This window comes from Cucumis melo, chromosome 8 (genome assembly GCF_025177605.1).
Source record: "Cucumis melo cultivar AY chromosome 8, USDA_Cmelo_AY_1.0, whole genome shotgun sequence".
NCBI lineage: Eukaryota > Viridiplantae > Streptophyta > Magnoliopsida > Cucurbitales > Cucurbitaceae > Cucumis > Cucumis melo.
Window position 1 is genome coordinate 31821137 of NC_066864.1, and position 17471 is coordinate 31838607.

General features: G+C 31.9%; 2 protein-coding genes across 3 annotated transcripts; one reads left to right on the forward strand and one right to left on the reverse strand.

Moving 5' to 3' along the window:
* Positions 1-6769: 6769 nt before the first annotated feature.
* On the forward strand, positions 6770-8358 carry LOC103490782 (copper transporter 2-like). The gene is made up of 2 exons (XM_017044968.2): positions 6770-6870; positions 7639-8358. Exon 2 carries the CDS (start codon positions 7653-7655, stop codon positions 8106-8108), a length of 456 nt encoding a protein of 151 aa, XP_016900457.1. The 5' UTR covers positions 6770-6870; positions 7639-7652; the 3' UTR covers positions 8109-8358.
* Positions 8359-9684: 1326 nt separating this feature from the next.
* Positions 9685-17471, reverse strand: LOC103490789 (peptidyl-prolyl cis-trans isomerase PASTICCINO1). 2 transcript variants are annotated; one of them, XM_008450478.3, is made up of 21 exons: positions 17330-17471; positions 16930-17020; positions 16722-16806; positions 16407-16476; positions 16059-16156; positions 15836-15958; positions 15513-15545; positions 14965-15023; positions 14776-14860; positions 14538-14696; positions 14322-14379; positions 13565-13710; positions 12976-13073; positions 12715-12784; positions 12170-12229; positions 11988-12044; positions 11409-11477; positions 11213-11290; positions 10637-10738; positions 10480-10551; positions 9685-10376 (listed from the first exon to the last, which is right to left on the reverse strand). In XM_008450478.3, the coding sequence occupies exons 2-21, from the start codon at positions 16995-16997 to the stop codon at positions 10101-10103; spliced, it is 1866 nt and encodes a 621-aa protein (XP_008448700.2). In that variant the 5' UTR covers positions 16998-17020; positions 17330-17471; the 3' UTR covers positions 9685-10100. The 2 variants fall into 2 exon arrangements, with proteins under 2 accessions (XP_008448700.2, XP_008448708.2); XM_008450486.3 differs by lacking the exon at positions 17330-17471 and adding an exon at positions 17193-17255.

Consider the following 17471-nt stretch of genomic DNA (forward strand, 5'->3'; position numbering starts at 1 on the left):
TTTGTGTTTGTATATTTATTAATTTATTTTAATTTAATCCAAAACGTCGCGAAATTTTTTTGAGCAATCCGAACATCATTGTGAATGTTTGAGCAAAATATTATAAGGAAAAAAGTAAAAATACAATATTTTAAAAAATATATAAAAAAATATTTCCCGACGTTCATTACGTCGGGAAAAAAACGTCGGAAAACAGGTTTTCCCGACGCCGGAATATGCGTCGGCATAGACGGCGTCGGGAATAAGGTTTTCCCGACGCCGTCATGCCGACGCATATTCCGGCGTCGGGAAAGCCTTTCCCGACGCTGCTTTGGTACGGCGTCGGGAAAGCCTCTCGCGACGCATTTCTCCCGACGTGCTTCCCGACGCCGTTTTGTACGTCGGGATATCCTTTTCCGACGTACTTTGCATTTTCGCCGACGTATTTGTGCGTCGGGAGTACCCCCGTTTCTTGTAGTGCAATACAAGTTGGAGATAATATCATTGGAAATAATATACTACATTAGAAATATATACAGTTTGAGAAATAATGTTTGGAAAGTAAATAATATACAAGTGGTGAAATAAGTATTCTGTCATTCAGCATATCTAATCAATCAATATCAACATAAAAACAACCCAATTAAACCCTAAATTTAACAAATTTAAATCAAATGGCTTAAAGCATAGGTAATTTGATATAACAATTTTTAAATGACCTAAACCTAACAAAATTAAAACACAAAAACAGATTTGATGTGATAGTATTCAAATGAATAGGCCTAATAAAATTAAAACACCCTAAATCTAACAAAATTAAGCACAGCACAAAGCAGAGGCATAATTTAATAAAAAATAGATTCGATTGGTCTAAACTTAACAAACAAAATTAAAACACCCTAAAAAATTTTAAAAAAATTTAAACACGTATAGCCTAGGCAAAATTTGATGCAACAATATTCAATTGGTTTAACCCAACAAAATTAAAATACAAAGAGGCATAATTTAATGATTCAATTGGTCTAAACCTAACAAAATTAAAATACCATAAACCTAAAAAATTAAAACACAGTACAGCTTAGCTAAATTTGATGAAGGAATAGATTTAATTAGTCTAACCTAACAAAATCAAAGGCTCGTTAAAATCAATTTAACGAATTAAAAACAAAACAAATTTGAAGAATGGAAGAACAATCTACGTTCTAATAAAGGGAAAAGATGGAAAGAAAAAAAAAAGTTTAGCTTTTGGCAGAATAGTTTTTAGCTTTTCACCCTTTTAATTGATATCTCCCTCTTTCAAAAAAAATCTCCCCTCCTTTTTTTCTCTGTTTTTATAGGACACTGACATGGTAGCTTTTTTTTAAGACTGTAGGATCGTGTTTGTGATGATGGGAAAGTGGGAAGAATCGTGAAGAGGGAGAATAGTGGAGAGGGAGGGGAAAAATTGTGGGAATTGTGGAGGAAGTCGTTGAGAGAAAACAAGGAGAGATATGAAATTTAATTATTGTTTTCTTTTTCCTTTTTTTTAAAAAAATAAATAAATTCAAATTCAAATCAACTTAATTTAATGAAAATAAAGTAATAAAATAAAACAAATTAAAGTAAATATAAAAAATAAATGGCCAAAATATGGTATCTACAACAACAATAATAGAGTAGAATAAAAAATTTGAATATATTTTCATAAGTGAGAAAAGGTATGGTTTCTTTTTTTTATAATTAATTTTAATAGTCTATTGATGATCGATTAGTGATAGACTTGAAGAAAGTTGATTACTTTTCATGAAATATATATATATATATATAGTTTCAATTATGTTTTTGTTGTGTATAATTTGGTAGTCTATCGGTAATTGGTTTCGGTTTCTTTCATTGGTAGACGGGAAGAAAGTTGGATTTATATTTCCATAACAAGTAAGAAAATATATACTTCATGATTTTATTTTATTTTATTTTATTTTATTAAATTTTTATCATTGATAGACATGGAGAAAGTCAAATTTTCATATGAAAAGTAAGAATAATATGTATATCATTGTTGTATCATTGTTTTTATTTTAGTATACTTATTAATAACTGTCCATCGATGTTATGTTTCTAACATCAATAGAAATATAACATTCTAACATCTATAGACTTGAAAAATGAATTGAATTTATTTTATGAAAAATAAGTAAAGGTCTAGTTTCATTATATTGTTTTTTCTATTATTTTTCTAGTGTTGTTGATTTAAATCTATTGATGATATGGGTTTCATAAACTTGAAGAAAGATAGCTTCATTGTTGATTATTTCGTGTGGATTAGAGTCTATCAATGTTAAGTTTTAATCATTAAATAAACTTAAAAGAGAATTTAAATTTATTTTTCAAAAAAATGTATAGATTTCTATGGGTGGTGTTTTTTTCCCCATAAAAACACTCCTATTGTTGGTAATGTTTCGTGTAATTGACTGTAGAGATATTTATATGAACAAGTGACGGAATTTGGCGTCGATGAATTCATTTTAAAAATAAATCAAAGAAAAGGTAGAACAAATTTTTGAATGAAAATTAATGGGATTTTGCTAATTAGAAGATTGTGACTTTAAGTCTAAACTCATACACTTCTTATAAGAAGATATTCTACTTGGATTCCACCTGTTAATTGGTTACATGAAGTCTAAACTCATAAGTTGATTTCATATGCGATTGCTTTCGTTAAAAATTCCATTGGCTCTAATAAGCTTCCAATATTATTCTCTAGAGGATGGAACCTAAAAATTTATTTGTCGAAAAACCCAACTCTCAATTTCGTCATTTCTTACAAATTTCTGTTTGACCAAAGGAGGAGAGAAACGTTGGAGAGGATGGATTGAGCGAGTGAATGATGAAAAAATCCCAACAAATATGATGAGTGTTCAATTAAGAGGATGGCGAAGAAAACAACACTAGATTTTTTTCAACCGAAACTGAAGGCTACTTTTAGAATAAATTAATCATAATATTGGAGAAAAGTTGTTATATTTGCTATTTGTTTTTAAGTTTCCTATATCATTAACTAATTCTTCTACTACTAAAAATACTATTCAGTCATTGCAATTACTATTAAAACAAGGATGTTTTAGGAATATATAACAAAGAATAAAAAGAAATTATTATATTTGCAAATTGTTTTAAGTGTTGATAAAAGGAATAGCAAAAAGAAGGTTCACTTTGAATAAATGGCAAATTTATTTTAAAATTGATAAAATAGAAAAACAGAAAAATCTATAAAAAAAAAAAATTGCAGGAGCAACGTCTTAAATGCCCCTACCTATGTGACAAACTTGAATCCTAAATACAATTGTTCAATAAACCCCAAATACCCTATAATTAAATAAAACTCCCAACATATAATTTTTGCAGCCGTTTCATATCTTTTTCAAATCGTACACGTTCAGACATTCAAATATTCAGGCAGATAGCTTCCAGCTTCATACCTTAAATCTTTCAAAGTCTTCATACATTTGGTGCAAATCAATAGATTTTTTTTCTTGTCAGCTCCTCCGATCGAAGACTCACATGTCAAACAACCCACTGCAAACCCCAAGAAGAACCACGACTGAAAAACAGAACACCCACAATGAAACTCACCGTGAAACCTGCCTTAAACCCACGACCAATGTTGGACGCTTTCAAACGTGGCTCGAAAAAGCCAGTCGAAACTCCGACGTCTTCCTCTCTGTCGGCCGCACTTTTCTCCTCTCTTGTTTGCAAGAAAAACTTGCTCCCTCTACTGTTTGTCTCTTGCATTGGCTCCCCCTTCCTCCCAATCTCCTTCTTTTCTTTTCTCAAATAAAACCTAAAAGAAGAAGATTCAAATAATTGCAAAAATGCCATTGATGCATAATTACAATTCTAAAATTTAAATTCAAATTTTTATTAAAAATATATATCATGTATTATTTAATAAATTGTTTAAAATATAAAAGAAAAACTAAAAATCTATTATTTATATTTGGCATTATTTTAGGGGAGAATCTACGTTTTAAATTCAAAATGTTATTAAAAATATTTATTGTGTATTATTTAATAAATTGTTTAAAATATAACAAAACTAAAAATCTTATATATATATTTGTCATTATACAGGGGAGGTTGTTGCAATCTTGTCCAATAACAAAATAACATATTTAGTTAAGATTTACCAAATTTGAATGTTGTTTACAAAATACACTTTTTTCGTGCTATTTCCAATATCTTGTCTCATTTTTTTAGGTATTCAAATACACTGTATTTGGAATATTTGAATTGTCATATACTTAAGGGAACGATACTATATCTTGATAACCAAATATTTTACCATTTTACATTTGTCCCAAATATGTTGTTTATAACATCATTCATACTCGATGTACCATGTTTGAGAAATCTTAATTCAATTGGTTATTATAAAGTTCGTTTAGTTAAAAAAAACCGTTATTATGATTCAATGACACTATTTAGAAAATTGTTCTTATTCTTGGTTTTGTAATAAATTCATCTTAATGTTAAGTTTTTTGGATTTGAAAATCATATGATTATATGAGTAAATAAATATTAATATTTGAATATGTGATCATGATATAGAACAAATAGTTTATTACATGCTATACATTCTGTCAAATACTATGGATCTAATATGGAAAGAATAATATTGTCATGTAATATATACAAATACACTATAACTCTATAGAAAATCAACGCAATCAAACCTGGTTGATTTAACTAATAAATCGATTTTGTTAAATTAAGAAAAAAAGAAATAAACAAAAAAACAAATTTAACAAATTATATATATTCAAATTTATACTTCCCTTCTATTTTCCAAACAATATTTTTAGGTAGGTTAATGAAATATATTTATTTACTAACCATAAAAATATTTTTAAGGAGTTAAATGAAATATTTTGGATTAAATTGAATTTACTAATTTTTATTAATAAATAAATATATTTAGAGATTATCAAAACAAATTAAAACTAATAAATTTAAATGGTTAGTTTTAGCATTTGAATCATCCAATCAAATCGTTATTGCGGCATCATTTTAGGGATACTGTATAAAATTTGAATTCAAAATAATGATTATGTATTATGTATTATTTATGAAATTATTGTTAAATCAGTCGAATTTGGGGATGAAGATGTTGTAAATGAAGTTTGTTATCTTTGGTATTATTTTAAGAATGATAATCTAACTCAAAATTTAAGTTTGGTATCTTTAGCATATAGGGATTCAAACTAACGATTTAAAATTAAGGTATAAAATTTGAATTAAAACTAAAAATTTTAGAGTGAGATATATATTTATAAACTTAAAATGTTAATAAATATCAAATATGTATTATTTATTATTTATGTTTATTTTTTTATAAATAGTTTGAAGAATAAAAAATGCGAAATAGTTGAATTTATCTTTGGCATTATTTTAAGGATAAGAGGTAAAATTTGAATTCAAATTGACTATGTTAGTGGATAATATAAAATGTAGATTGAAATTGTAGGTAAAATTTTGTAATACGTATTATTTAATAAATTTTTTATAAATAATATGAAATATGAAAAATCATGAATCAATTGATTTAAATCCTAATAAGTAGGGGATGTTGGTTCGATCTTATGCAACAATAGAACATTTTTTTTTTATTTAGTTAAGATTTAGCAAAAGTGAATATGTTTATACTTGTGCAGAGTCATATTTTGTTTTATTTTTTGACCTAACAAATATATTGTATTTGTATGCGAGCAATTGTTATTCGTAAAAGGGTATAGTCGATTTTGTCATAAATCAAAATATTTTTTAGATTTGCTATTTATCTTCTTTCTATCCAAAATTTTGCTATTTCGATGGTTCTCTCTTGGTTTAAAATGGTTACCAAGTATAAGAACTCAATTCATTCATAAAGCTTTTCACAAGTAGGTTGCTTTCTAAATTCATTCTAAAATTTTATGTACTTCATCGATCTCCTCTATCCTCATTTGGTAATACAAGCTCCACAAAATTTTTATTTAAAATGTGTTGTTCCTCTTTATTAAACCATCATCTTCCAGATTATTAGAAATTGACAAAAAGAAAATGAGAAAATATTTAGAGAGAACCAGAAAAAGAAAGAAAGAAAAAATAGAGAGAGAAATTTAAGTTACAATAATATATAAAAGAAAATTTATTTTAAATAACAAAACTACTTAAAATATTTAAATATCATAGAGTTTCAAAACCATCATGGTTTGACCTAGTGGTAAGAAGGAAAACATAATCTCAAAATTTTCTACGTGTTTCTTTGATACCCAAATATTGTAGCGTCAGATAGGATAAGAAATCTATTGCTGTTCAAAGTCAAAAATTTTATAGAAAAAAAAAAAAGAGCGTACAATAAATAATATATGTATTAGAATATTTGAGAGAAGATTAGAGATGTGAAACATAAAATTTTAGGATAAACGAAAAGTAGATATAGGTTTTAAAACTATTTTTCTTATAAAATGTTTTGGTGTGGCTACCTCAAATATAAGGTTTATGATCATACCAACTAAGTTTAAATATTGTTTTTCTATACATATTATAAGATTATATATGTTTTTGAAACTTTAATATTGATCTATATATAATGTGTTAAAATTCTGCAAATAGAATTTACACAAACAAAAGCTTTTGCCTTTTCAAAGTATGAAAAACTAAAATAAATCAAAGTATCAAAATAAAAGTTTTTTCAAATATAGTGATTGGAAGGATCTAAAACTAAAAATATAAAAATATAATTAAAAAATGATGTCTTTAAAAAAAAATCAAAGAACGAAAGAAATTTGTTCCTCCTCTGGATGGATAGATAGATAGATAGAAAGAAAGATGGAGGACCTCATAGCTCAACTAAGAAGGAAGGCCGAGCACAAGGTGAGCTCCTAACTCAATTGAACCTCATAGCTCCTCTCATTCCGGATCACCTCTTCCCCTAAACTATTACAAATGTACCACTGTTTCATTCCATTGGTTGGATGAGATGAAATTCCAATTCTTCTCTATTCTCCTACTGAGATCCACAGGTGACATGATCTGAAGTTGACATCTGAATTCAAGAAATCAAACAGATTACTCATTGTTGGCATATTACTTCATTTTCTTATGTGAGGAGGGAAAGTGGTCCACAACTTCCCCTTTTTTTAGCTTCTTCTTCAACCTGAATGAAGTTCCCTTCCTTATGACTTCATTGTTCTATTATTTAAAATGAACCATCCATTAGGTTGTTGTAATATAGAACAGAGAAAAAAGGTTGTAACTTTCTCGAATAATATATATGATTATAAAGTAAATCTAAAGTCAATCCACATGTAATTAAAAACAAAACAAAATGAGTAGCTGAATTTGTAAATGAAAAGCACAAGGTTCTGTTTTATATATAAATATATTCTCCTTCAGTTTCATCACTTGCAACTGAAGAAAGTTCAGAACCAAACAAAACACTAAACAACAAAACAAACCCCATTGATCTTTGGCGGACAACCTAATGACTTAATTTTTAGTTAATTACAACATTAATTATTAAACTGCTGCTAATTAATCATATCAAGTTTGGCTTAGCCCTGTTTTTGATCTCCACGGTTATATACACTAACAAGCAGCCAAATCCCAGATCAGTACTCCTTTTCCTTCTCTCTTCCTCAGGTTAAAGTTTAGACATGGACTCTATGCCCATGCCTCCTCCAGCCATGAATGGCAACACCAGCATGAACAACTCAACTGGTGATTCTCCAAACATGTCGACCACGATGATGAATATGCAGATGACCTTCTACTGGGGGAAAGAGGTTGTGATTCTATTTCCAGGGTGGCCTAAAGAGAGCCTTGCCCTATACATATTAGCCTTCTTCTTCATCTTCCTGCTGGCCTTCGCTGTCGAGTTCTTGAGCCACACGCCGCCAAACAAGCTCGGTAAGAGCCCCGTTGCTATCGCTTCCTTACAGGCGTTCATCTATGCTTTCAGGACAGGGTTGGCTTATCTAGTCATGTTGGCTGTTATGTCTTTCAATATTGGGATCTTTATAGCGGCTGTGGCAGGCCACACTCTCGGATTTTTTGTGGTCAAACTTCGTGTTCTTACTGTTGCAAAGAGGACTGATTCTAATGAAGTTTGATTGCAGGTTGAGCTCTTCTTCTTCTTCTTCTTCTTCTTCTTCTTCTTCTTCTTCTTCTTCTTTTTTTGTTTTTAATCTTTTGGTTATTTTAGAACTGCTTGTTCTTCTTTTCCTTGATGGTGATTGTAATGAAAAAGCTTTTTTAGTACCAATATCTTCGCCGGAGAAGATGGGGTTTTGTTCAGTGTTTGGTTTCCTTACGTGTGTGTAAGTTTGTAAATGAAGGCAGTGGGAATCATTTGGTGTATTATTATTAATCTTTTTATGGTTATTTTATCAATCAGATCCTAAACATGAAATTAATGTGCTAAAAAGTCAGGGAGCTTAGGAGGTTAACAATGTTTAAAAGAGATAACAAAGGGGAAAATAAATTAAAGGGTATGAAAGGGTTGGAGATATAAAATCGATGTATTTGTATTTAAGCATATACACGTTTGATTCCCTCCCTCCATGTATTAATAGAATGTATTCATATTCAAACTTCAAAAAATTTCAAAGTTAGCTCTTTTCTTTTCTTTTTCTTTTAATACAATCAAAGATAAGAGATTTAAATCAATAATTTCTTGGTTCTTTGTAGCATTTAAATGTCAGTTGAACTAAATTTTTGTTGACAATTTTCAAATTTTCTAAGTTTAATCTATGTAATCAAGAAAATAGGTGCATTTTGATCATGGTAGGTTTAAAAAATTTCAAGAAGAAATTTCTTTATATATATATATTAAAGAATTGCATCGCATTTTAAATTAAAAAATTAATTTTAGAGAAAAGAGAAGATGCAATTTTTCTGTTTAAACATATACTTAAAACTTGAGAACTAAAATGGCACATTTTGAAAATTAAAAGATACGTATATACTTGGAAACCCAATAACTAAAAATATATATTTTAAAAACCCAATAACTAAAAATATATATTTTAAAAACTTAATAATCAAACACGTAATTCTTTGGAACTTAAGGACCAATGAAAGAGAACACTCCAAAAGTAACATTGACATTGGTAATTCCTCTTTAAGAAATTACTAACCGTAGTTAAACCGCTCATGAAATCATGGGTCGAATGTTGCATATTTTTGCTTAGCTTTGCAATATATTATTGATATTGATATGGAAATTCATAATTGATTATTTCTTTTCAACTTGGCGTAGAGCACAACTTGATTGGGAACAGGTTTAGGCATCTTAGCATTTCCCACTTTGGATGAGATGCAAAAACTATAAAGGCAAGTCTATATATAGCGACAACACCAAGAAAAGATACCAAAGGATAGAAAGGGAAGGGGAGAATAGAAGCAAGTAGCCAAGGAAAGTGATGAGGGTTTTCAATTTTGTTTGCATTCACAAAGTAATATTGCAAGATTTTCAATTTAAAATTGAAAAAAAAATTGTAAATGTTATTTCACAGTTTAAGTTTTAAAAAATAAAAAATAAAAATAGTTTTTAAAAACTTGTTTTTCTTTTTAGATTTTAACTAAGAATGCAAATGTTTCTAAAATTTAAAATTAAAAACAAAATAGTAAAGTATTAGACTCTTATTGCAAGAACAAAATGAGAGAGACAGAGAGACAGAGAGAGAGTTCCAACATCAACAAATATTCAATTGTAATACTTTATGCAGTCTATTCTTGTGAGCATGGATGATAATGACTCTTCTAATAAATTTTGCTAATGTTTTAACTTTGTAATGTTGTGCATAAACTAATCCGTACAGAACCTAAATTGTAGAAGATTTTTCGTCTCCATAGACCTTATAATCACAGGTGAATGGAGGTAGTCCTAAAAAACTATTGGAGGTGATAAATGAAACATGGAACTTCCCTATTATCCCTCCCCTCCAAAGGGTTGAACTTAAAGATTCAAACGACTAAGAAAAATATAGATGATTCTTTATCCTGCATCTCTGCTTATCTTAATGTACATAATCCAATTAGATTATTGTATAATTCGCAAAGCTTGGCTACCTCTAATATGTTCACTTCTCTCTCTTCATAATCTATAGTATGGAACATCTATTCAGCCCAAGGGCTGAAAATATCCGTCCACCCACAGGCCAGAACCGGGATAACCAATCTCTTGGTTGGCCATCTGTTGTACTATCATCACTAAATTCAGAGGATTTGTCATCCTCGTTTTGTTCTAACTTATCAGAGTTTTCCTGGATTTCACCTGAGTTCCGCTCTTCTCTATCTCCATCTCCAACCTCAGAAATTTCCCCCGGTTTCTTGTCAAATAGTCCTTTGAACTGTTTCCTTGCTTTCTTCTCCACTTCCTATAGATAGAATAATGAAGCATCAGAATAAAATGAATGATATTTAAAAGTACTTTCACTCGTATCTTTAATGGTTAATTGGAAATGACGATGTTATTCTGACCTGTTCCTTTTGCTTCAGTTTTAGGAGGGCCGCAGTGGCATCCGCTTCAGATGATTTATCAGCTTTTTTCATCTATTAGAATGAAAAATCTACTTTAGAAATGGGTGTAAAAGATCCAAAACATCCAAATCCTAACATTGGACATAAGAAAATTGACCATTTCAAAGTCGTTCCTTGCTTCCTCAAAATCTCCAAGGGTCATGTAGGCCATTCCTCGACGGTACAAAGCCTTGGCATTTGCTGGGTTTGCATCTATAACCTGCATAAGTTCACTTAAGAAAACATTTGAAGGACTAATATATAAAAGAAGAGCTTGTGCCGGAACCAAACACGATATTTTTCGAATGGGTGAAAACAGATGAAAGACTATAAAAGCATTAAAAGGTTATGCATTTACATTTACAACCATGTTAATACTTGTAACCAAATAAAACCATTCACATCAGTTTGTTAGATTTTAACTGACTTTTTAATATAACTTAACTTTATATTTTAAATCTTACTGCTCAACCAAAAAAATGAAAATCTATTAAAATCCCAAATGCGCTCCTGCCTTCCCACCCTCCTTTTCCTAACTTTTTGTTTTCGGGTGGGGTGCAGGGCACGATCATGGCTCAGAAGAAAACAGACGGGGAGACCTGCCAGATACTGCAAACAGAGAATCTACGATGCCACCATAAATTTAGTTGCTGGAGATCAAATGGTGATTTCATAGAAAATTCATAGAACATACCTTGTTACACATCTCAATAGACTTCCTGCATTCTCCCAGTTTCAAGTAGCAAGCAGCGACATTCAGATTTAACATATTCTTGAAAGATAAAATATGAAATAATTAATATACAATCTTAAATGGACTACGAAGCAGCTAGCCACGAAAAAATTTAAAATCTAAGATTACTCAAGATCAAATGCTTGCAAGTACATACTCGGGTATTAGAAAAAACTTTTCCTTCTTCATCATCTTGTGGATTGACGTGATTGAATTCACGAAGCACCTGCAGAATCGCAGATACCCATAAAAATTTAGGACAATTAACATAAATAGCTTATAGATTATTTTCTTGATCACTCGATCCAATAAAGTTTGTCAGAAAAAGATGCGGATAGTCATAATTTCCAGTTTGAACTATGCAAAATAATAGCTGAAACGGTCCCTAATTGCAATAAGAGGTGGTATTGAAGCAGTCATAACACCTTGAACCTGACGACAGCACTAATTATTCGAGAAATATATGTATATAAAACGTCTGCCGCAAAAGTTCAAATATTAAATTTACAATATTTTTCTTAATATAAAACTGAGCCTCCGTTGAGAAACAAGAAAAATTAGCAAGTTTTTTGGGCTGGTACGTGTTATTGCTGCATTTGTTCTACTGGGTCAACAAATTCATTTAACAAAAAAGTTTTGGACTACGTGTTATGACCTTTGAAATGATGTCAATTGAATATCTATATAAAAGTTCTATTAGACGCAAGGTGAAAAGAGTACAAGCAGAGTGGATTGCCTTCTCGTACTTGGCTTTAGCAAGTTCAAATTTCCCTTCCTTGAAGAGTCTGTTGCCCTGGAAATAAAGTATAAAATAAGTGTCATTTGGAATCATTAACACAAAAGATACAGCAGAATATTGTAGCACAATAATGCCCAGTACTAGCCAAGATGCCAAGACAAACATAAGGGATGCGTTACCGTGTTTCTAATCTTCTCTGCTTCATCCATTATGCTTTCGAAATCCAGACCATCCCATTCCTGTGATAATGAACCGTGCTTATTTTATAACACGATTTGATATCCCAAAGAAACATAGTGCAACACAATTTATTTCGTACATTGTTATCTTGAGAATTTTTTAGCTGTTTAAAATGATGTTTTGGATTCATGAAATAATTTCTTTCCCAAATTGAAATGGAAAGCTTCATATCTCCAAGTATGAAAAAGAAAAGAGAATATCCAAGGATATGGGACACTCCCTTGTCTTAGTATGCTTCATGCCATCCATTTTCATTCAAAGTTTAAAGAACAGTATCAGACTAAACTATGGACATTTTGGACTTATAATTCACAAATGAAGTTATTGAAGATTATAAACACAGAAATATATGCATGACTAACAACCCAAATACAAGATTTATGCAGTAGCAGTTTGGGATTAAGAACATATGCGAAGAGTGTAAATCTGAAAGACCTTGAAATTTTTTAAAATTAACAATAGTATTCATTTCATTGATTTGCACCTTTGGCATTTCAAAACCAAGAAGTTCAATTTCCCATTGAACATGAGCACCTGCTGGAACATTAGCTGGCCTAATCACATGGAACAAAGTACAAAAGAGATTGTTATTCTTCAAAAGACTGAGAAAGAGGAAATATGAAGATGAAATGGCCGACAATAGTCAAAAGCTACATTGATCCATATAAAAGATATGTACATCTAATCATTTCAACAAAAGAAGATATAATTAAGTTATTAAAAAGGAAGGTTATGAAGTAGTAACCTTGGGAACTTGTCATATGCATAATCTGGAGGGCAAGTAACTAAGGCTATTTCTCCTGGCAGCATCAAACGGACAGACATTTCAAATCCCTCGGGTACCTATCACACAATAATGGGCTATAAACTTCACCAGTTATTGTTCGCACTTGCATGTTAGAAAGCACAGAGCTCTTGACCAGAATCACAGACACAATCATTTTAAAACTTGTTGGAACCCTCTCAAACAAACCACCCCAAGAAACCATGGAAGGTTAATGTAAGTCTCAGTTGATAGAAAAATACTAATCTATTTCTCGAGATAAGATCTGGGTCAGGTATCCAATCAACAATCTACTACTGCTAAGGTCAGAAAGCATGCAAATGCACTCTACAGCCGCATGCCTAACCAATCCAAATGCACTCTTGCTCATTTCCTTCCAAATGATGTAGGCCCTGCAATTTAATGTGCTAACTAAGTTTTTGCAAGGATATTTCCCTTTTTGCCTATTCTATTTACATAATAATCTTTCTAGTAGGTCAGCTCTCACCATCAACATAGAATTCATGAGCTGAGAATAAAATAACCGTTGGTAAAAGGGAAGGCAACTCACAAGCCCTTCTCCAGATCGGAATTCCAATGGCTGACCATCATTATCAACTTTTGTGTCATAGAAAACTCTCTTATCTTCAACCAGCATGGCCTTGTAATGAACACGTAGTAGACTGTCATGAAGGGGGCAATCCATTGGAAAATCACCTGATTATTCAAAAGAATATGGAAGTATGATTATTGCTGGACCAAAGTAATGTAGATCGACAGTATATGTTTATGAGATATTAAGTGACTCAAATACAATGACATAAAATGGACATCTCAGAAACAGATATAAATTTGACTTCAAGAACATTTTACATGGGTTATTTTATCTACATGGGCAAGTATGCCACTGTTAGGTACCCAACCTAACAAGCAATTACTCAAGGATAGAATTATATAAAAATATATTGAAATATGCTATAATATCATAAGAACAATTAACAAGGTAACCACTAGCCTTTTGAAAGGGCTTGACTCTCACAAATTCTCTCACACGAAAATGTCATAAAATTCTGCACCCAATTCCTCTCCTTTTACTTATAAGCAAAGAGGCCTAACCAACATGCTAAATATTTACTAATATGCCCCAACTAATAACCATATTAATTTGCTAAAGATAATTATATTATTTCTATAACTAGGGGTCTTACAGTCAGTCACATACCACAAACATAGAGGGAAGTTTCATTAAATTCATGGCTAAAATTTGTCTAGTTCCTTTTAAGTTTATAAATGCCAATTTGAATGAGAATGCAGTTCTGTTCTTGCACCTTTTCCATCATGAATGCGACGTTTGATCAGGCGCCCATCTCCAAGCATGTCCCTTACCTACCCATTCATTACTAGAGGGTCAAACTCAGTAACAGCAAGAGATAATCAACTTTTTCAAAGCAGGTTAATGACAGAGAACCAATTTAAACAAGGGTCATAGATGCACCTCCAAACATATTAATGGAGCAATGTAGTTGTACAATGACTTTACTAACCTGGATGAAGTGGACAAGCTCGACTTCAAATTGAACTTCTTCAACACCATCCTCCACCGTAATTAGAGAAGATGGAGTTAAATATTGACTAGTGACAAAGATTACTGCCTTTTCTCCTCTTGTCATTGTTCCAATTCCCATTTCTAGTCCTTTAGGAACCTAACATGCAGGAAAAGAGATTGAGGAAGTAGACAAATAAAAAAAGGATAGAAAATTCTACAAGGACTAGATCTTTAACCTCCGACTTTCCAAAAGTGAAAAAGTATGGTTCTCCAGTTGTGTGTGATAAAATCACTTTCCCATCGCCTGTCCTAGCAGAAATCCTAGAAGCATCCACATTTTCAACAAAAAAGAACAAACTCAATTTGGTGCTCAACGTAACAAATAAAAACAAATATAAAAGAGAACTCAAGGAAAATGGATATACCAGGCTTTTATCTCATAAGGCTCCCTTGGTGATTCCCAACCCTGCCCCTCACTTATAACCTGTTGGAGGAAAAACTCAGAACTTAAAAACTGTAGACTCATCTTACATATTCTTTAAAGCATTCCACATGGTTTCTAAAGGTTACTAGATTAACTTTCCCAGCACCCCCACCTACAACATCTTATCTTAAAATCTGTTACTAATCATATGCTTATCATCTGATAGAGTTGAGATCCTAATGTCAGCAAAAATATATGAAGTTAACAATTGTTCCATTAAGCAACAATGCTAGTTGTGACTATTAGAAGTTCCACTGATGTATCTAAGTTTGTATACTCGATATTTGACGTTATTTATTCTCAAATAGTACTCAACATTAGTAGCACTACAAATTACTCATTACTGCCAACATGAGCTTAGTTTAACTGACATTTGTATGTTTCCAAGGACAAAAGGTCCCGAGTTCAACTCCCCCACCCCCAAGTTGTACTTAGAAGACCTTTTAAAAAAAATACTCATTACTTATCCTTCAATTTTTTCTCCCATACCTTCTTCACAACGCCAAAGTCACTGCTTACAACCTGCAATCATATCAATAAGAAAAGTTAAATAACAACCAGATCATGATCAGACACATGACAAGATCTTTTAGGTGAAGGCATCAAATCAAGCAACCAAAAAGGATGTATGGAGAAGGTTAGGAAGTGCAAAGGTGATCACACATTAACAAAGTATCACTAGATTTCATTTATGGTTCCGATGCATCATTTACCACGTGAATCTTATATTTGAGAAGATTTTATTGAAATCCAAGATCTTTACGTGATTTTCATGGGAAAAAAAATAAACTTTTAACGCAGACATTTCTTGCCTTGGCCTTAAAGAAATCTATCATCTCAATCTCAAAATGCAGTTCATCTTCCTTCGGGAAGCTGCTACTGACTGAAACTGGGCAGTCCTCCTCACCATAGTGCATTTGAGGTTTCATCTTGAACTGAAACAACAGTAAAAAACAGTTGTAATGAATGTCCAAGAGATGTTAACTTTCTGCCCCAAGGGAATACAGATCCAATGAGTTCAAGAAAGAAAATTACCATCGCTACTTCACCTTTCAACATTGTCGGAATACCTTCTAGCAATCCCAGTATCATTTTGCTTTTGCCTAAAACATGCCTTGTTGGGATTCCCTTCCCTGTATGTAAAGAAGAAGATGGTTAGCAGCTACACCAATGAAACAAACAATAAAGTTTTTTTCTTTACATTCCAAATCGTGATTATAGGGGTTCTAGCTAGAGCCTATAAATTTTCCATCCAATGGCTTCTTCATTCATTAGAGCCAATGATAACAGACTACGTTCAGGAATCCAATAAAAGATCATCAACTTCAATGTCATGACTTCTTTCCCAACAGCGCATTCCTTAAATGCATATGATCAACTCACCTCCAAATTCTGATCGAGTGGATTGAACAACAAATCCATCAAGTGTCCGTATGGTGCAGTGATAGACAACCTACAATCACCAAAACACACAATATCATTTTCTCTTATCCTATTTACTCGATTCAACACGTTTTCTAAGAAACAAACGGATTCAAGACTCAAACACACCATATACTGCCATCAAGTTCAAACAACTTATTTTAGAATTTGAACTAAAACAAGCAACACAGTGAACATCTTAACAAGACTCAAACCCCCCGCCCCCCAACATGAGACGTGTTAAACAACAAATATAGAATGGTGTATGTGGGCAACCTGATCACCTTCCGAAGGTGTTGCTTCACCACCTCCAGGTCTCATTAAAGCTTTCATCAAGCTTCCCGGCACAATTTTGGCCTTCCTTTAGATCCAGAATTAATATACCCAACCAAAAATGAAGAACATCAGAGAAAACACAGATTAGTAAGAACTACCGATGAGAAAGGTAGCTGGGAGTTAGAATTTTGAGGCCAGTAAGGGATACCTCTTCTCATCCTCAGAAGGTTCGTTCTTTTTCTGAGGTAAGAGCTCCGGTTCTGTATCAAATGCCATGGCCGATTCACTTAACCTAAAAACTGAAATGCAGCAGAACAGTAAGTGGTCTGATTAGTTCAGGAAAATTATACATAATTAAGGCCGAAAAGCAGAAGTAGTTGTGATCAATAATGGCCGACGGGAACTAAACAAAACAGCAAACTCTAGCCTTCGAGCAGAAATTTGAAAATTCATAGTAGAAATGCAATCAACCTTTCACATGTTAGTATTATCAGAGCATAAGCATAAATTGAGAAAGTTGGAGTGAGACTGATCGACTCGAGAAGATATTTGACTGAGCTGAAACGAACAAGGTTATAAACTGGAGAAGAATCAAACGTGAGAATTACCTGAAAAGTGAAGGAAGAAGATGAATTTGAAGCAGGTAGAAGCAATGACCGGGAATCAAAGAAGATTGTTCTTCGTTACCAGACAAGCGTCCGGCTTGGTCTGACGATGAAAAACTGGTGCGGACGGCATGCGCAACCAAAC